General features: G+C 42.2%; 1 protein-coding gene across 1 annotated transcript in view; it reads left to right on the top strand.

Moving 5' to 3' along the window:
- The window catches only part of tnfaip8l3 (tumor necrosis factor, alpha-induced protein 8-like 3), a 26,927-nt gene extending 16,729 nt beyond the window's left edge, over positions 1-10,198 (top strand). The window contains exon 3 of the mRNA XM_083759653.1: positions 7,382-10,198. Coding sequence (XP_083615779.1) covers positions 7,382-7,944 — 563 coding nt within the window. The 3' untranslated portion in view covers positions 7,945-10,198. The remainder of the gene's footprint in view (positions 1-7,381) is intronic.
- Positions 10,199-15,957: the final 5,759 nt, after the last annotated feature.

The following is a 15,957-nucleotide window of genomic DNA, read 5'->3' as shown; positions in this document are numbered from 1 at the left end:
CCATGTCTAATTGTCTATGCTCAGCCGCACATTAGATATTCGTTTCTTGCACGCGTCTGAAATCACCCCTCAACGTCTACTAGACATACTAGGGGTTGGAATATGCATCCAGCAAGCCCAACCCAGTAGTCACTTTGAGTGGCACCACACAAAGCACACGGGTGAAGATGTACTTTAATCCGGTCGTTTAAACGGACCCCTCACCAACCTTAATCCGGTCGTTTAAACGGACCCCTCACCAACCTTAATCCGGTCGTTTAAACGGACCCCTCACCAACCTTAATCCGGTCGTTTTAACGGACTCCTCACCAACCTTAATCCGGTCGTTTCCCCACTATTACTAACCCTACCCCAAACCTAAACATAACCGCAAGCACGTCGCACTTGCAACACAACAAAAAGTTGTTTGTGGTGGACACAAAAATGATATGAGCTCAACCGAAGAGGTATGGATTGAAAGTCTATTGCCTAACGAGGCATGCTACAAGTTGGCTAGTCTACTTTATTATAACACGCCCAAGTCATGTAAAAGAAAAGGAAAAACCTCGCCCAGTAAGGAAAGACCCCGCCCAATAGGGGAGGGGTTGGGGGAGGGAAGCCTTGTGGGGAAAGGCTTCTCTCCCCCCATCGCCTATACCATAATGTCTGTCAGAAGACGTTGAGGGTTGATTTCACCCAACACCGTCATTCCCTGTCCCTTTTATGCCCATATATGGAGATCCCTGATGTCATCAGTATACAGTCAACAAACCTTACCCCAAACATAGTTTATGAATAATCTGTCAGTGTTAGTCAGGGAGAGAGGGAGTGTGTGCGTGCGTGCAGACAGATAGACAGAGAGAGAGAAAGAGAGAGAGAGAGAGAGAGAGAGAGAGAGATTGGAAGAGAGTTTTCTAGCCTACACTCTCCCATGACAGGTTCCACTCTTGTCTAACTCACTCTGTCACTGTGACCCATCCATGTCACTCATTTCAGCCTCTGGGTAACATGTGGGTGTGTGCCTGCATGCGTATGCATGCCTGCATGCGTGCGTGCGTGTGTGTGTGTGTGTGTGTGTGTGTGTGTGTGTGTGTGTGTGTGTGTGTGTGTGTGTGTGTGTGTGTGTGTGTGTGTGTGTGTGTGTGTGTGTGTGTGTGTGTGTGTGTGTGTGTGTGTGTGTGTGTGTGTGTGTGTGTGGTGCGTGCGTGCGTGCGTGCGTATGGCCCTGGGTGACTCCCACAACATCCTTCTGAGTGCAGTGCAGCTGTCCAGAAGGCACAGTTTGACTACAAACACTCGCTTTACTATTCTAGGTGCTAAAAGAATCCGTCAGCATTCTGCAAAGCATATACCCCCATCCTCAAACATCCACATATCCAAGCCCAAACACTTGGGCTAGGATATGTGTATGGACAAATGGACCCTTACAGTTCTGTAACTCTGAGATATAAATTAATCCGGAGATTTTCTTTTTCTTTACAGTTTATTGTTTATTTGGATCCCCATTAGCTACTACCTTAGTAGAAGCTACTCTAAACAAACCATGTGTGCAGGAGGTGGAATGATATACGAAACCCTCTGCTGCCCCAGAGCACAATATCACACCACACATAAAATACATTATATGAAAACATTTTACAAGACAGAAGAAAAACCGTTAAAAACTTAAAATACAACTAAATATAAAACAATTGATTATTAATATAACGTCTCAACAACCATGAATACAGTTTCAGTTTAAAGTACAGTTACAGTATTAGAGAAAGGTTTGAAACAGTGTGCAGTGTGTTGTACAGGGGGCCTGAAAAAATGAAAACAATAAAATAAATCACACCCGTGTGAAGTAAGTGGTGCAACTCCGTGTGGGGGTCCCCGGGGGGGGGGGGGGGGGGGGGACCCCCACAGGAACGCACCCAGGGTGCCGGCCCGATTCCAGCGAGCCGAAACGGTAACAGAAATGACAGAGTTACCGTGTGGGGGTCCCTCTACTGTACCCTCTACTGTACTGTACTGTCACTGTACTGGCACACCTGAAATCACCATATATACAGTTAATATGTGCGTGTGTGTTTGTGTGTGTGTGTGTTAGGTTGCGCACAGGTGGTGAAAATCTGTTATCGTGCTCACACATACCCAGGCAGAGAGACCCACACACATAATCACTTAAGGAAGTGGTTTGCACCACTTAAAAAGGGTACTCTCCCAGTCCCAGAGCCCTGTTGGGCCTCGGACCAGTGCTTTAGTCCACTTATGTTCTATCGCTTGTTTTCCTCTCCCTCTCTGAAGTGTGAAACACAGGCCACTGAGGCCAGGGCATGAGAATCATGGCTATATGTCATGCTGACAATCAGGAACAGCCCTCAGGCAGTGCGTGTGGTTGGCTGCAATCAGTTCAATTAGTCCTGGCCGTATAAAAACAGGAAGGGATGAACCCTTCAAAAGACCTAGTTAGACGTAGTGATCTGAGGTTGTCTTGGTTACTTAATTGCACAGATGAAAAGACCTTTCATTTAAAGGTCGATTAGTCATATGAAGTAGTAGCATTCAAACAGCTGATCATCACAGGCCTTGGGCATTATAAGCTCACAAGAACAGACTACACAGCCAAAGGGAAACCTCATTTTTAGATTAATGCTCCAGATTAAACCAATGGGTATAAGGTTCAAGATTAAAGAGTTTTTATTTGTCACATGCTCACTAAGGAGTGAAAACAACCCCCTCGAAAACAAGACCATACATCTCAAGGGGTTATCCTTTCAATAAAGGTGCTCTCTCTCTCTCTCTCTCTCTCTCTCTCTCTCTCTCTCTCTCTCTCTCTCTCTCTCTCTGGGTATGGGCACATCTAAGATTCCATGCGCGGACAGAAGAAGCTGTGCTTTATTTTTTACTTCCTACCTTTTGCTCTTATTATTTTAAAATATTTTCAAAAAACATTCCCAAAAAGCTAAACTTTGTGTGATTTTCAGTGATTTTTTTTTCAGTAATTTCATGAAGCAATACAATAAAAATTTAAGGAATTCCATAAATTAGAAAACAAATGTTTAAGAATTAGTACAAATAGCTGATAACATGGCACGAAGCATTGCGATTTGCACAATGAAATAACCCAAAAGAAACTTTTGGTACTTACTCAAGTGCATTTTGATCTATACAAGTTCGTAGATTGGCATACTTTTGCTACTTTTGTGGGAAACTGTATTAGGAAAGTAATGGGGCATTACTTTATGGGAGGATTTCTTCTTTTATATATATGTATATATATATATATATATATATATATATATATATTAGGGATGCACCGAAAATTCGGCCACCGAAAATATTCGGCCGAAAATGGCTAAAAATGTATTTTCGGCCTATTCGGTTTCGGCTCAAATAAGCCGAAAAATATCACTGAATAGTAGTAGTGGTCCTAAAGTTGTGAATCGATATAATTCAACTAAACTGCAGGAAAAACACAGATGTACAAGCCCAAAGTGCTGTGCATTGCGACGGGTAGATAACTTGTAGATCTGCTACTTCCAGCGCAGGAAGGGCGCATGCTTATGACGCTCTTTAAGACAGTCACTCACACAACACACGCAGCAGTCAGCAGACGGAATGCACAGACAGATCCGAGTCCGACACAACTTTACTGCACACATCTGTGCTTTCATTCACGCTTCCATAGCCTTTTAAATCTTATTTCCCATCCACGGGCACAAGCAAAGTGATCAGCAGCTGCCTTCCACCCGATCTGGATGGTGGTGGTGTTGTCTGACGAGGGTAGCTACTAGCTAGCATGGGAGCTAACATTAGTTTAGCTCTGGTCCATATCGTTAGAAGGAGTCCTCCTTAATAACACTATAGTACTTTCCATCCGTATTCCGTTCCCCAACTAAACCCCTCACACTCGATGCTGCGTTTACACTATGGTTTACACGGGCAGACACAAAGACGAATGGGAATATCATTTGGAGCAGCTACACGTCTTTGCATCAACATGTTGCTGGTTTCCATTATAAATGAATGATAGACTATCCTTGCTTCTGCCCGTGTTTAGTTTCACTGTCAGGCAGACCTGTCGAAACTATGCACTTCTCAAAGACATGCCAAGTTCAAACCCACCTCTTGAATATTACTTTCCCCAGCTATCTCATTCCACTTTCATTTATTTTATTCCATAGTCTTAGTTTTTCCGTAATAAAGTTGTTTTTTATTTGTTTTCTCATGTTCCCCTTGAAAAGCATCTTTAAGTACTCAGAGAAGCATTATATAAATAATATTATTATCACTATTATTATTACTACTTGTTTTATTGCCTATGATTATGTAGGAAAAAAAAGCTCACTGCTCAGGTCAAATAGGCCTATTGATATGCGATTAAAATTAGATTAATTAATCACAAAGCCTCCAATTAATTAGATGTTTTTTTAATGGACCCATAAGTGTTTATTATTTAAGTTAGGTTTTGCCATAATCATGTCTTTTGCCATAATCAGGTAGCTTTACAACAAAGATGTATTCGGCTATTCGGTATTCGGTTTTCGGCCAACTGTTTCCTATATTCGGTATTCGGTTTCGGCCAAGAATTTCCCTTTCGGTGCATCCCTAATATATATATATATATATATATGGAGACAAGGTTTCTGCCCAACAATATAATAGTACAATTTAGGATTTGGAATTGCAACTTCTGACATACTCACTGTGGTAGAATACAGAATCAATTTGATCCATCCGGAAACAAAATACAAAGATAGGATGAATAAATTGGCAACAGAAGAGATATACAAAATATACCGTAGGCTACTGTAGAGAATGCAACAGGATGACAAAATTATACATAGTGCCAATAGAAGTACATATTATGTGGCATACAGCAACTCTGAGCTAGAACATACAATATGTACATAGAGATACCGCCACTAAAACACACAAAAATACACAGAAAATAGCATGTGTACTCTTTGGTGAGCGGGTAATTACAGGTTAAAGACAGTTGGGTGCTATTATCACTTAGACTAGCGATCTCTCCATCAGGGCTCCTAAACACTACAGTGTACGGACACGGTATAGAACAAAGAGCTGCCTCAGAGAAATAGGAAATGAAAGACACAAAGAGAGCCTGTTTGATTAGAGCTGCAGATCTGACACAATCATGCAAACCACAGTTCAATATCCTGGTCTTTTGTTGCCATTCACGTTCCAAACAAACTATACTGTGTCCCTGGACATAACAAGTAAGACGCGCAAACGCGTGAAGCGAACGCAGCTCGTAAATTGCAATAACAACAATTAGAATAAATTACGTACTTTTTTTTTCTTTTTAGTTTTATTTTTTTTAAGTTTTCTACTGTGTGTGTGTGTGTGTGTGTGTGTGTGTGTGTGTGCTACAGCTGCGCCCTCTGGTGGCGGGCGGGTGGTGTCACAGCGGGACAGACACACAGACAGACATGATCTGCAGGGTCTCATAGTTAGTGCTCATTGCATTCGCAATTATGCATGCAACATATGGTGTTTACAGTGTTCATGAGCAGTATGCTGTTGTTTCAGATGTAACCAACATTTGCATGCTGCCTAGGATCAGTGATATTACAGTATGTCTCGTGAATATGAAGTTTCAAAATGTGGGGGTCAGATGTCCCTTTGGCCTGTTATTGCTCTACATGTAAAGTGTCTTGAGACTTTGAGACACTTTTCAATTGAATTGGATTCATATCAAGCAGGAGAGAGCTGTCCCCTGAGCCAATTACTATTCAGACAGTACTACGTGTATATTGTGGGTTGGGTTCTAGACTAGTGGATATTCACCGTGCAGGTGCAGCGTGCTTGTGAATCTGTTTTCATAGTGAGCCTACAGTAAATGTTATACAAACATGAGCTAAAACCATGGAGAAGGTTCTGCATTACTACATTGTATGATTAAGCATAAATCAGGCTTTAGTTCTAGCTTGCCACAATCTGCTGTGGTGTCACTTGATAAGCCTTGGTGAAATGTTTACTTTCTGCTGGTTACATCCAAGTCTGATTTCCCGACGGTTGCTCACATTAAGCTACTTTACATAACATCCTGATTGCCAGAAAAAACTGCTCTATAGCTCTAGGTCCAGTACATCAGCCTTGCTAGTTTGTTTTAAATGTCACTGATAGCTAATTGTTTGAACACGAAATGCCATTTAGCTTCAGACGAAAAAAACTTGAAATGTCACGGATTCGCCCCTACTTACATTCGCACAAAATGCCACATTTGCAAGAAAGAGGATGGATGAGCTTTCTGATTTGATTTCAAGAATAATGTCACGTGCCTGTACTACACCATTGATTGGCTTAAATGGTTAAATCAAAGGGAGAGAGCTTTTGGTAAATGAGGCTTTCTATGTTGTCACATGCCTTATTAAAATCATAATGACAAGAAAGCAGGTGGTCCTGCTGATGAGTGATACCCTGATGTGACGTCAGCCCACTGGACATAGTCTGTCTGTCTGTCTGTCTGTCTGTCTGTCTGTCTGTCTGAAAACTAAAGTAAAGCCTCTTTCCTTAGCTTTAATCATAATTGGAGTTATCTGGTGTTTAATTTGTTGCCACATAATAAACCAAAACATTTCTGTCCTATAGTGCACCGAATCAACCCAGTGAACCACTGTTCACATTTTACAAAGATACGTTAGCCCACTGGCAGTTCCGGATATGACTACAGACAAGCTCCGTTCCGTTGTATTACATTACATCATAACGTTGCAGTGGGGCGTGGCACAGTGGCAACCTGTAGAGAAGAGAAGCTAAGCAGAGAGGTCCTTATCATCGTTGTGCTGAGACAGCCACTTGATGCTTCCCAGAGCACAGTTAGTCCTCACAAGCACCACTCTGCTGCCAATACAGGAAGTCCTCCACCCATCTATAGCATGTGGGCAAACTCTCTCCCTTAATGGTTTTATTTTCCCTTCCATTTTTATAAAATGGTGTCATCCGATGCACTCATCTCAACCCCAGTGCTGTGAGAGCCATATGAATAATGTTTATAATACTTTTCTGTACAATTAGACAATTTTCAGGCCTGGACGGCTAGGTCCAGGCTATAGGCGCTGACCATGACAGCGTGTTGCGTATTCCACTCCAGATCCCGACGAACTTTGCGGCGTGTCACTCGATCCCCTTCTCTCTCTCCCCATTTCCTGTCAGTACTGTGATATATCAATAAAGGCAAAAGCCCCCCATCTTTAAAAAAAAAATTGACATTTTCACAGTATCGCAGAATATCAACAGTCACTTCATTAGGATGAGGCTCAGTGATGACTCATCTCCTGAATCCTCTGGGCATAAATCATCCTCTGCTTTGACAGAAAGAACAAACCAGAAGACCTCTGAGCATCTCGATTAACCCCAACCCTCTCTCTCTCTCTGTATCTCTCTCTCTCTGCAGGGCAGGAGAGCTTCAACTCTCGCTCCCTGGCCTTGCAGGCCCAGAAGAAGATCCTGAGCAAGATGGCGACCATGGCCGTGGCAAACCTGCTGACAGACGACACCAGCAGCGAGATACTGGACGAGCTCTACAAAGCCAGCCGCGAGTTCACCAAAAGCAAAAAAGAGGCCCACAAGGTCATCAAGGACGTCATCAAGATCGCCCTCAAGATCGGCATCCTCTACCGCAACCACCAGTTCAGCCCCGACGAGCTGGACACGGTGGAGCGCTTCAAGAAGAAGATGAACCAGGCGGCCATGACGGCGGTCAGCTTCTACGAGGTGGAGTACACCTTCGACCGGAATATCCTGTCGGAGCTGCTGCTGGAGTGCAGGGACCTGCTCCATCTGCTCGTGGAGCAGCACCTGACGGTGCGCTCGCACGCGCGCATCGACCACGTCTTCAACCACTTCGCCCACGCGGATTTCCTGGCCGAGCTGTACGGGGACGGAGAGGAGTACAGACTCTATCTGAGGAAGATCTGCCACGGCATCAACAAACTGCTGGACGAGGGGACGCTTTAACTTTCGCTCTCCACTTTTGATGTTGGGATATGTTGTCTACCTACTTCCTTCTGTTTTTTCCACCTCTCATTGAACTGCTCGCACCCCCACACCAGGAAAGCCCTTTCACATTTTGCATCCATTTCCATTAAAGGGGAATACCACTCCTTTTCAACATTGAATTATGTCATTATTAATATAGCTTACAGTTGTTGTGTGGAAATAATAAACAAGAATGACGACACCTTGATCCATGACCCCAAGTTCTAGACCTCCAGTTCTAAGCTACACAGAAGGGGGGGGGGGGGGGGGGGACCTTGTTTTTATTCCTTCCACACAACAACTATATGTTTGATGACATGGTTCAATGTTGAAAATGAGTGGTATTCCTCTTTAAGCTGACTGGTTTTTAAAATAGGTTTGATGTAAACTAAGTTCAGCTCGTTTTGCAGTTCTCTGATCCAGTCTAGAGTGTATATCCCCTCGCGTCACCGGGTGGTGTAAACTAGAGCGGATATTGATATTAGCCTGTGCTCCTCTAAAATAATTCCCTCCGATCAGAGGCATCATGATTTTAGTTTACCCATAAACCTGTGAAGTAGTGCACGTCTTTAAAATAAACAATGTCCATGTCCAAAATTGTAGCAACTGGCAAGACCAGGTTACTCGATTCGGCATTAATGCGGGGGAACAATAACTAACCAACCGGATAACTAAATAACCGGATATTAATAGGGGAACACCAAGCTTTCTTCCGCGTGCAAAAGTCCTGGTGACGCAAGGTTGGGTTTGATGATCTTCCTATTCACTGGGGCAGTGCGTGCCACTTTACATCAATATGGTTGCTGTCAGGCAGAAACCTTGTATCTCCATATTTCATGCTTTTATGGTTTATGTTATGCCCTATTTTATACTTCGTTTTGCAGTGTCATGCAGTCTTGGATATGACATGCCCAAATTGGGGACACCAGATTGACAGTGTTTGTCTGGGTTAAGTGTGGGTTTTATTAATATTTAACCAATGAATGGGTATAACGAGAGCTTGTGACATATAGAACTACATTGGATCAATTGGAGCATATGTTATTTTTTCCATTTCGTGAACAGTAATGGTTTTAGACATACAAGGTTTACACCTGACAGCGATATGAATTGTACCATTCCAAGTCATTGTTCCTTTTGTGTATCAATGTGTGCTGTATCCAGGCCTACAAATGGCCAAACAATTATGTGAGGAGGAAGTAGGGATATTGGAATATGAAATATAATGTCAGGAGATCTGCCATTATTTGTGATCATCAGGCAGTTGATTTAATGTGTTAATTTAATTCTGAGAGTACAAATGGAACCAAATGGACCCGTAAGGGTGCACACTCAAAGTTGAATTAACACTGAGGACTGAGGTCAGCATTTTCCAAACTTGAAGCTTAAGGATTGGAATTCAGACCACAACGAATAATATGTTGTAAATACAGTAAAGACTTCTCCCTATTATGTGGGTGATGTGATGTCTTACAAACACAATGTTTAAGAGAAGGCCAAATCAGTCAATGTCTATATCACAGAGTCCTGCCAAATATGTAAATGTAATGACTTTGAGCGCTGTCAAATGCCTTCATGACAACTCTTTCTTTTAGGCTGTGGCTTCCAAATAACTTTTCATTCTGCCTTTGCATGGTGCCACAGCTAGATTAGACTGATTACATGTCCTTAAAGCCATAGTACCCAGGGACATTATTGTGTCCCAAGGGGAAATTATGCCAGAAATCTTATAATTACAGCAGTTAATTTGTATCAGAGCTGCAGTAAAAATCCAGCATAAGCAGCATGTCCTCTGGACTGGCCTTGACAGAGTTAGCTGTATGTGACTGCGTACACACATTTTGTGTGTGTGTGTGTGTGTGTGTGTGTGTGTGTGTGTGTGTGTGTGTGTGTGTGTGTGTGTGTGTGTGTGTGTGTGTGTGTGTGTGTGTGTGTGTGTGTGTGTGTGTGTGTGTGTGTGTGTGTGTGTGTGTGTGCGTGTGCGCGTGCGTGTGTGAGCGTGCGTGCGCGCGTACATGTGTGGGTGACTGTGCATGCGTGTTTGTATGTGCACATCTTTGTATGTGATCACCTTGAATCACTTGTTTGTACATAAATCCAACTACAGTATGGCACAGTGTGTGTTTATTATGCGTGTGTGTGTGTGTGTGTGTGTGTGTGTGTGTGTGTGTGTGTGTCTATCTTCTACCAGGGTGTAACACTTTTTTGTCTTTTATTAAAGATTCCATGTAAACTTAACTCGATAATTATTTGCCTTTCTTTTGAATCAGTTAGATGTGCTCAATGTTAAATTCATCATCGCACATGGTGGTTTCTGGTTTTTCCCAAACTATGGTTAATAGACTTTCAAGGTCAATATGATGATGTACAGTGCCAGTGGTGGTATTGTTTTTTTTGAGAATCTACTTTCGTAACTGATACTGACTGTCAGCGGTGGAAAAAGTAGGCCTACTTGGCCTACTTGAGTAAAAGTAAAAGTATCAATAACGCAATATAGAAATACTATACAGAGTAAGCTCAGTGGCCTTGTGGTTATAAGTGTCCGCCCTGAGACTGCATGGGAGAGGTCGGGGTTCAATCCTCGGCCGGGTCATACCAAGGACCCAGTGCCTCCATGCTTGACACTCGCCATCAAGGGTTGGATTGCGATGTCCAGGGGGTGTACATCAAGCTGCCTCACGCTACAGAAACAGGAGAGGCTACTGCCCTATGGGCCTCATGGCTCGGCAAGGCTCTGTATACAGAGTAAAGGTCCGGAATTCTAAATGTACAAAAGTATCAAAATGTACTTAAAGTGCGAAAGTAGAAAGTACAAATGTATAAAGATCTTTTGAAAGTAGCCGATCTACAAGCTCACAATGTGTTGCATCGCAAGTGGGTAATGTTTTGTAATAATCCAAATATTCCAAGGAACTAGTAACTAAAGCTGTCAAATAAATGTAGAGGAGTAAAAGTACCATATTTGGTTGGATCTGAGATGTATAGTGAAGTAGAAGTAAAGGTACTGGATATTGGAAATACTCAAAGTACAAATACCTCAAAACTGTACTTAAGTACAGTACTTATATTGTGTCCGCCAGGCCGAACGGCCAAAGGCAGAGACTATAATTATTTTCACCTCTGTTCGTCTGTGAACAGATCATCTCCGACACCGTTGGACCGATCAGGTTGAAACTTTGCAATGTGGTACATATCTGTAGTCAAGTCATGTTATCAAGACATGTCATATTTGCTTAGCCTTCTAAAGTTTTCAGGAGTGGCCCGTTTTTAACAAATTACCACAAATCATAAACTAAGTGTCTGATGAAACTTTGCACACAGGCCTACAGTCCCATGGTGGTCATAGCTGAGTGGTTAGTGACAATAGTGATTCAGCCTGGCCTGGGGAGGAAAACAATTGTGCATTTATATAGCGCCTTTAACCAAGGCGCTTTACATAGATTGTGCATTACATTCACCCATTCACACACCGATGGCGGCGGAAACTATGCAAGGCACCAACCTGCACATCAGGAGCAATTAGGGGTTGCTCAGTGTCTTGCTCAAGGACACTTTGACACCCACTCTGGGGAGCCTGGGTTTGAAACCTTGCGGTTGCCATCCGCTACGCCTGAACCACCACCACCCCACCGCCGCCGGGAGCCAGTGCCTCTGGTTGTCCCAGGTACGATTCCAGGCCAGGCCAGGCCAGCAATGTGCCGATGTGTGTCCCTGAGCAAGGCTCTTAACTCCCTATAATTGCTACCCGAGCGCCGGCTCCACGAGCTGAGTTGATTGGATGGGTAAATGAAGAGGTTGAATTTCACGTATGTGCCTATTTTATACCCTACAGTACAGTGACAATAAATACCCCAAGGAGTGGGGACTATTTTATTCTAGGCAAAAGGAAGAAATATCACCCTATATCACCATGGTGGTGCTATAACAGGCAGATTCGGGTCATTCAGTATTTGTGTCCCCAGGTCATAATACAGCATATCTTGTGTAAAATAACACTCATTCCAAAAAGCTACCTTTATTTCACTACAGAGTGAAATAAATATAAAACTAGATAAAGTGCCAATCGGCACAGGTCTCCACCAGGATTGTTCCTCAGCCTAGTGGGAATATGCGTGCACAGTTTCATCGCAATCGGACGCTGCGTTGAGGAGTTGTGGCCATTTGCTACTCCTGAAAACTGTAGGAGCCAATCGTGGCCAATCAGGATGGAATATGAGAAATCAAACAAACCTGTCTTGATCACATGACTATGGAGATCATGTGTACCGATTTGCGTGAAATTTGGATAAAATGTGAAGGAGTAATAATAGAATTTTTTTTACATATGTTTTACATATGTCGGCCTCCTGGTGGCGCTATAAAGAGCAGATGTGAAAAATTCCAGGCAAAGGTTTTTCCTTGGCCTCTAGGGAGTTGAGCACTCCTGTGAATTTTGGAAGCCAATCTTAACCAATCAGGATGGAGTCTGAGAAATCTGAAAGACCGGTTTGGTTGAATGGCTCTAGAGAGACTGTGTACCAATTTGCGTGATGTTTGGACAAAATCTGTAGGTGTACTGTGCAAAAACTTGTTTTGCACAAAGCGGCCTCCTGGTGGCGCTATAACAGGCCGTTCTGGAAAGTTTGGGGCAGAGGTTCATGGTTGGCATCCAGGGAGTGTGTGTGCAAAATTTGGCATCGACCGGGTTAACGGTGGCCGAGATTAGCTGCTCACGGACGGACGGACACACGGACACACGGACGGACGGACACACGGACGGACGGAGTGCAAAACATACTCTCCCCCATGCCTTCGGCTGGTGGAGACAATAATCCCTTTGATTTGAGTAGAGGTATGCTAAAATGCCATATCCCCCAGCATGTTTATTCAACTTGCAGTTACAAATATATCTTATCAAATTCAAACAAAATCTAAATTTTGAAATCTTATTATATAGTATAGTTATAATTCTTCTCACCAAATGTTTTTTATTGTGATAAATGTAATTTTACTGTTTAAAATCTTGAAATAAATTTTGTCCCCGACTTTGCCCTGTCATGGTCACGTCCTGAGCCCTTCCGTTTTTCCATTATTTCCCCCTGTCTCTCTCCTCTGACTCTGATTGCCTTGAGTGCCATCACCTGTGGGGACCAGCTGAGCCAGGTTGGGTGATGAGCTCCAGTGACTATTTAAACTCTGCCTTGTGGTTGTTCAGTGTCAGGTTTTATGTTCAGTGTATGTACTGCTGTTATCCTATCTCATTTCCCAAGTAAAGTCAAGTTTATGTGATCTTCTTCTCCTGCCTTTGTTTGAGTTTCCTGCACTTGGGTCCTAACACCTGCAAACCGTGACATGTCCCCCCCCTATTACGCTGATGCAAATCCACCTGTAAATGTCCCCTGACTGTTTATCTAGCCAAATGACTTCAGAAAGTAGCATATTTAAATTTGAGAGGATTTAACCCTACAAAAGTAGAAGTATCAGTGTTTGTTTTTTTTGCAGTTTTTTCCATGTTTTCGGTTGCATTATTGATTTGGTAAAGCATAACATCCCCCCTGTTATGCTTAAATATAGAGGAAATTGTTATTTTCATAAGTCTGAAAATATATGGATAAATCATGGGGAAAGGGAAAGGCACTTTCTCCCAATAGGTAAGACATACATTGTTTATTGCTGCTGCTTCTGCCACCGTGCAGAAATTGGATGGTAAAATGTGTGCATGTCATGTGTCATTGACCCGATTGATTGAAATACACACACAAGCCGTGCATATCCACGGATATCCCAAGCCGTGCATATCCACGGATACCCCAAGGAGTGGGGACTATTTTATTCTAGGCAAAGGAAGAAATATCACCCTACATTTTTAAAAGTCGCCACTGGCCACATGGTGGTGCTATAACAGGCAGATTCGGGTCATTCAGTATTTGTGTCCCCAGGTCATAATACAGCATATCTTGTGTAAAATAAGCAAAAACACAAATACCTTTAACAAATAAATAGAAGAAAAAATATTTGTACCTCCGAGTGAAATAAATATAAAATAATCCCTTTGATTTGAGTAGAGGTATGCTAAAATGCCATATCCCCCAGCATGTTTATTCAACTTGCATTATTGATTTGGTAAAGCATAACATATGCTTAATGCTTAAATATAGAGGAAATTGTTATTTTCATAAGTCTGACAATATATGGATAAATTCATGGGGAAAGGGAAAGGCACTTTCTCCCAATAGGTAAGACATACATTATTGTTTATTGCTGCTGCTTCTGCCGCCGTGCAGAAATTGGGTGGTAAAATGTGTGCATGTCTGCAATTCTAATTGGCCAGCCCTCGTGGCCAATATACTGTAGATGACATCATCAAGATGTGATTCACCATGTTAATGATTTATTTTCAGACCTACAGTTCTAGGAAACACATAATGGGGGACTTTTTTAATAATTTTATAAAATTTATAATTTATAAACAGCTCTAAGGTATATTAATGACATAGTAAAATGTTGAAAATTAGTGGAATGACCCTTTAACCGCTTGTGAAAGTTTGTTTATAGGAAAGCTGTGTGAATTTGGGAGTACATCCTCTAGCCACTATAAAGCCACACAATAGTCTTGGCAAACACAGCATAGGCTACCAGAAAGGCAGAAACCATTAAAACCACTTGTTGACATTGCTATGTTGGTATGTAAAGTAAACATGTTTCAGTGAATGTACTCTTTCTCAAGAGAAAGAGCAATGAGAATGTGTTTACATATCTCTCTGACTGGAGAGCAGTGTCCATGGTATTAATGAATGAACAGAAGAGTTAGAGGGCCTTACCACCTGATAACCACTAGATGGCAACATACTTCCATTTTTCACATGTTTGACGTGAATAGAAATGGTGCTGATGAAGGCTCCCGAGCATCCTGACTCCTGAGTCCCACTCCATATACTATATAGGTCAAGAAAGAAGATTGTTTATATACTATGTGATTATCTGTTCAAGCACTATACAGTGTTTTAAGTTAATGAGTATAATAGCCTACCGGTATATATAAATGTGTTTTTTCAACACAACAAGTTATAACCTCAATGTAAAAGCATTGTCAGTGATTAGCTTTAAAATTCTCAGTCCCTCCCATGAATTACTTATTATTGGCCTGTATGTAGAAATGCATTAGGTGGCTGTTCTCTCCTGCTCTGGCAGTAGGTAGTACTGAAGCATGAGTATATGCAATCCTCCTGCAGAGAATGGCACATATCCCACCATGCACTCCGAGTCCAGTAAGTCCACACAGAACAGAACACAGCAGTTGCCCTACTCAGCAATTGCCACTAAATGTAAATTATTGTTGGCAGAGTTGTAGGGAACTGTTCCTATATCCATGAGAATACGAGATATGAATTCAATCTCAAGTAGGAATGTAAGAGTTTGTTTGCTACTGTGTAGCTCTGTGCTAATATTATTGGCATGGTGCCAATAAAGTGAGGCTTGGAAAGAGATTCATGCGTTGTTTTATACTCTCCTATAGCCTTAAGGTTAATAATATTGTGGATTCCTATTAACTCTGCATTGTTGTCTAATATGCTGCCCACTGTTGAGCGCCAAATTTTATTTTAATGAGATCATAATGTTTGATTGTATTCTATCGTATTGTAATTTAAGTTATTAATACCACTCCGCACTTCAATAAATCTCTCAGAATTAACTAACTCTGGCCAAACCGTTTGGCATGGCCCCTGTTAAATAAATAACACAAATGCAATCTCAGTGGTGACTCTGTAGAAAGCTCGTACAATATTTGGTCCTATATACCCCTATATAACTTCTTCAGCCACGCCCACGTGAGGTAAAGAAGGAGTTGCTGTGCGTTTTTTTTTTTCACTATTATGTTGACGTCCCCAATTATGTGATTGCAAGGAACTAGAAGCTGATGACTCTCTGAGTCTGAACAGTAATCTGGTTGACATTTAGGGGCCCAAGCCTCCCTCCTCTCGTGGTCCATGATCATCAGCTCCTTGGGCCTGT

The sequence above is a fragment of the Protomyctophum parallelum genome (assembly GCF_964188405.1).
Source record: "Protomyctophum parallelum genome assembly, chromosome: 2".
NCBI classification, from domain to species: Eukaryota; Metazoa; Chordata; class Actinopteri; order Myctophiformes; family Myctophidae; genus Protomyctophum; species Protomyctophum parallelum.
The sequence above is the reverse complement of the archived record's forward strand: the minus strand, read 5'-3'. Positions and strand labels throughout refer to the sequence as shown.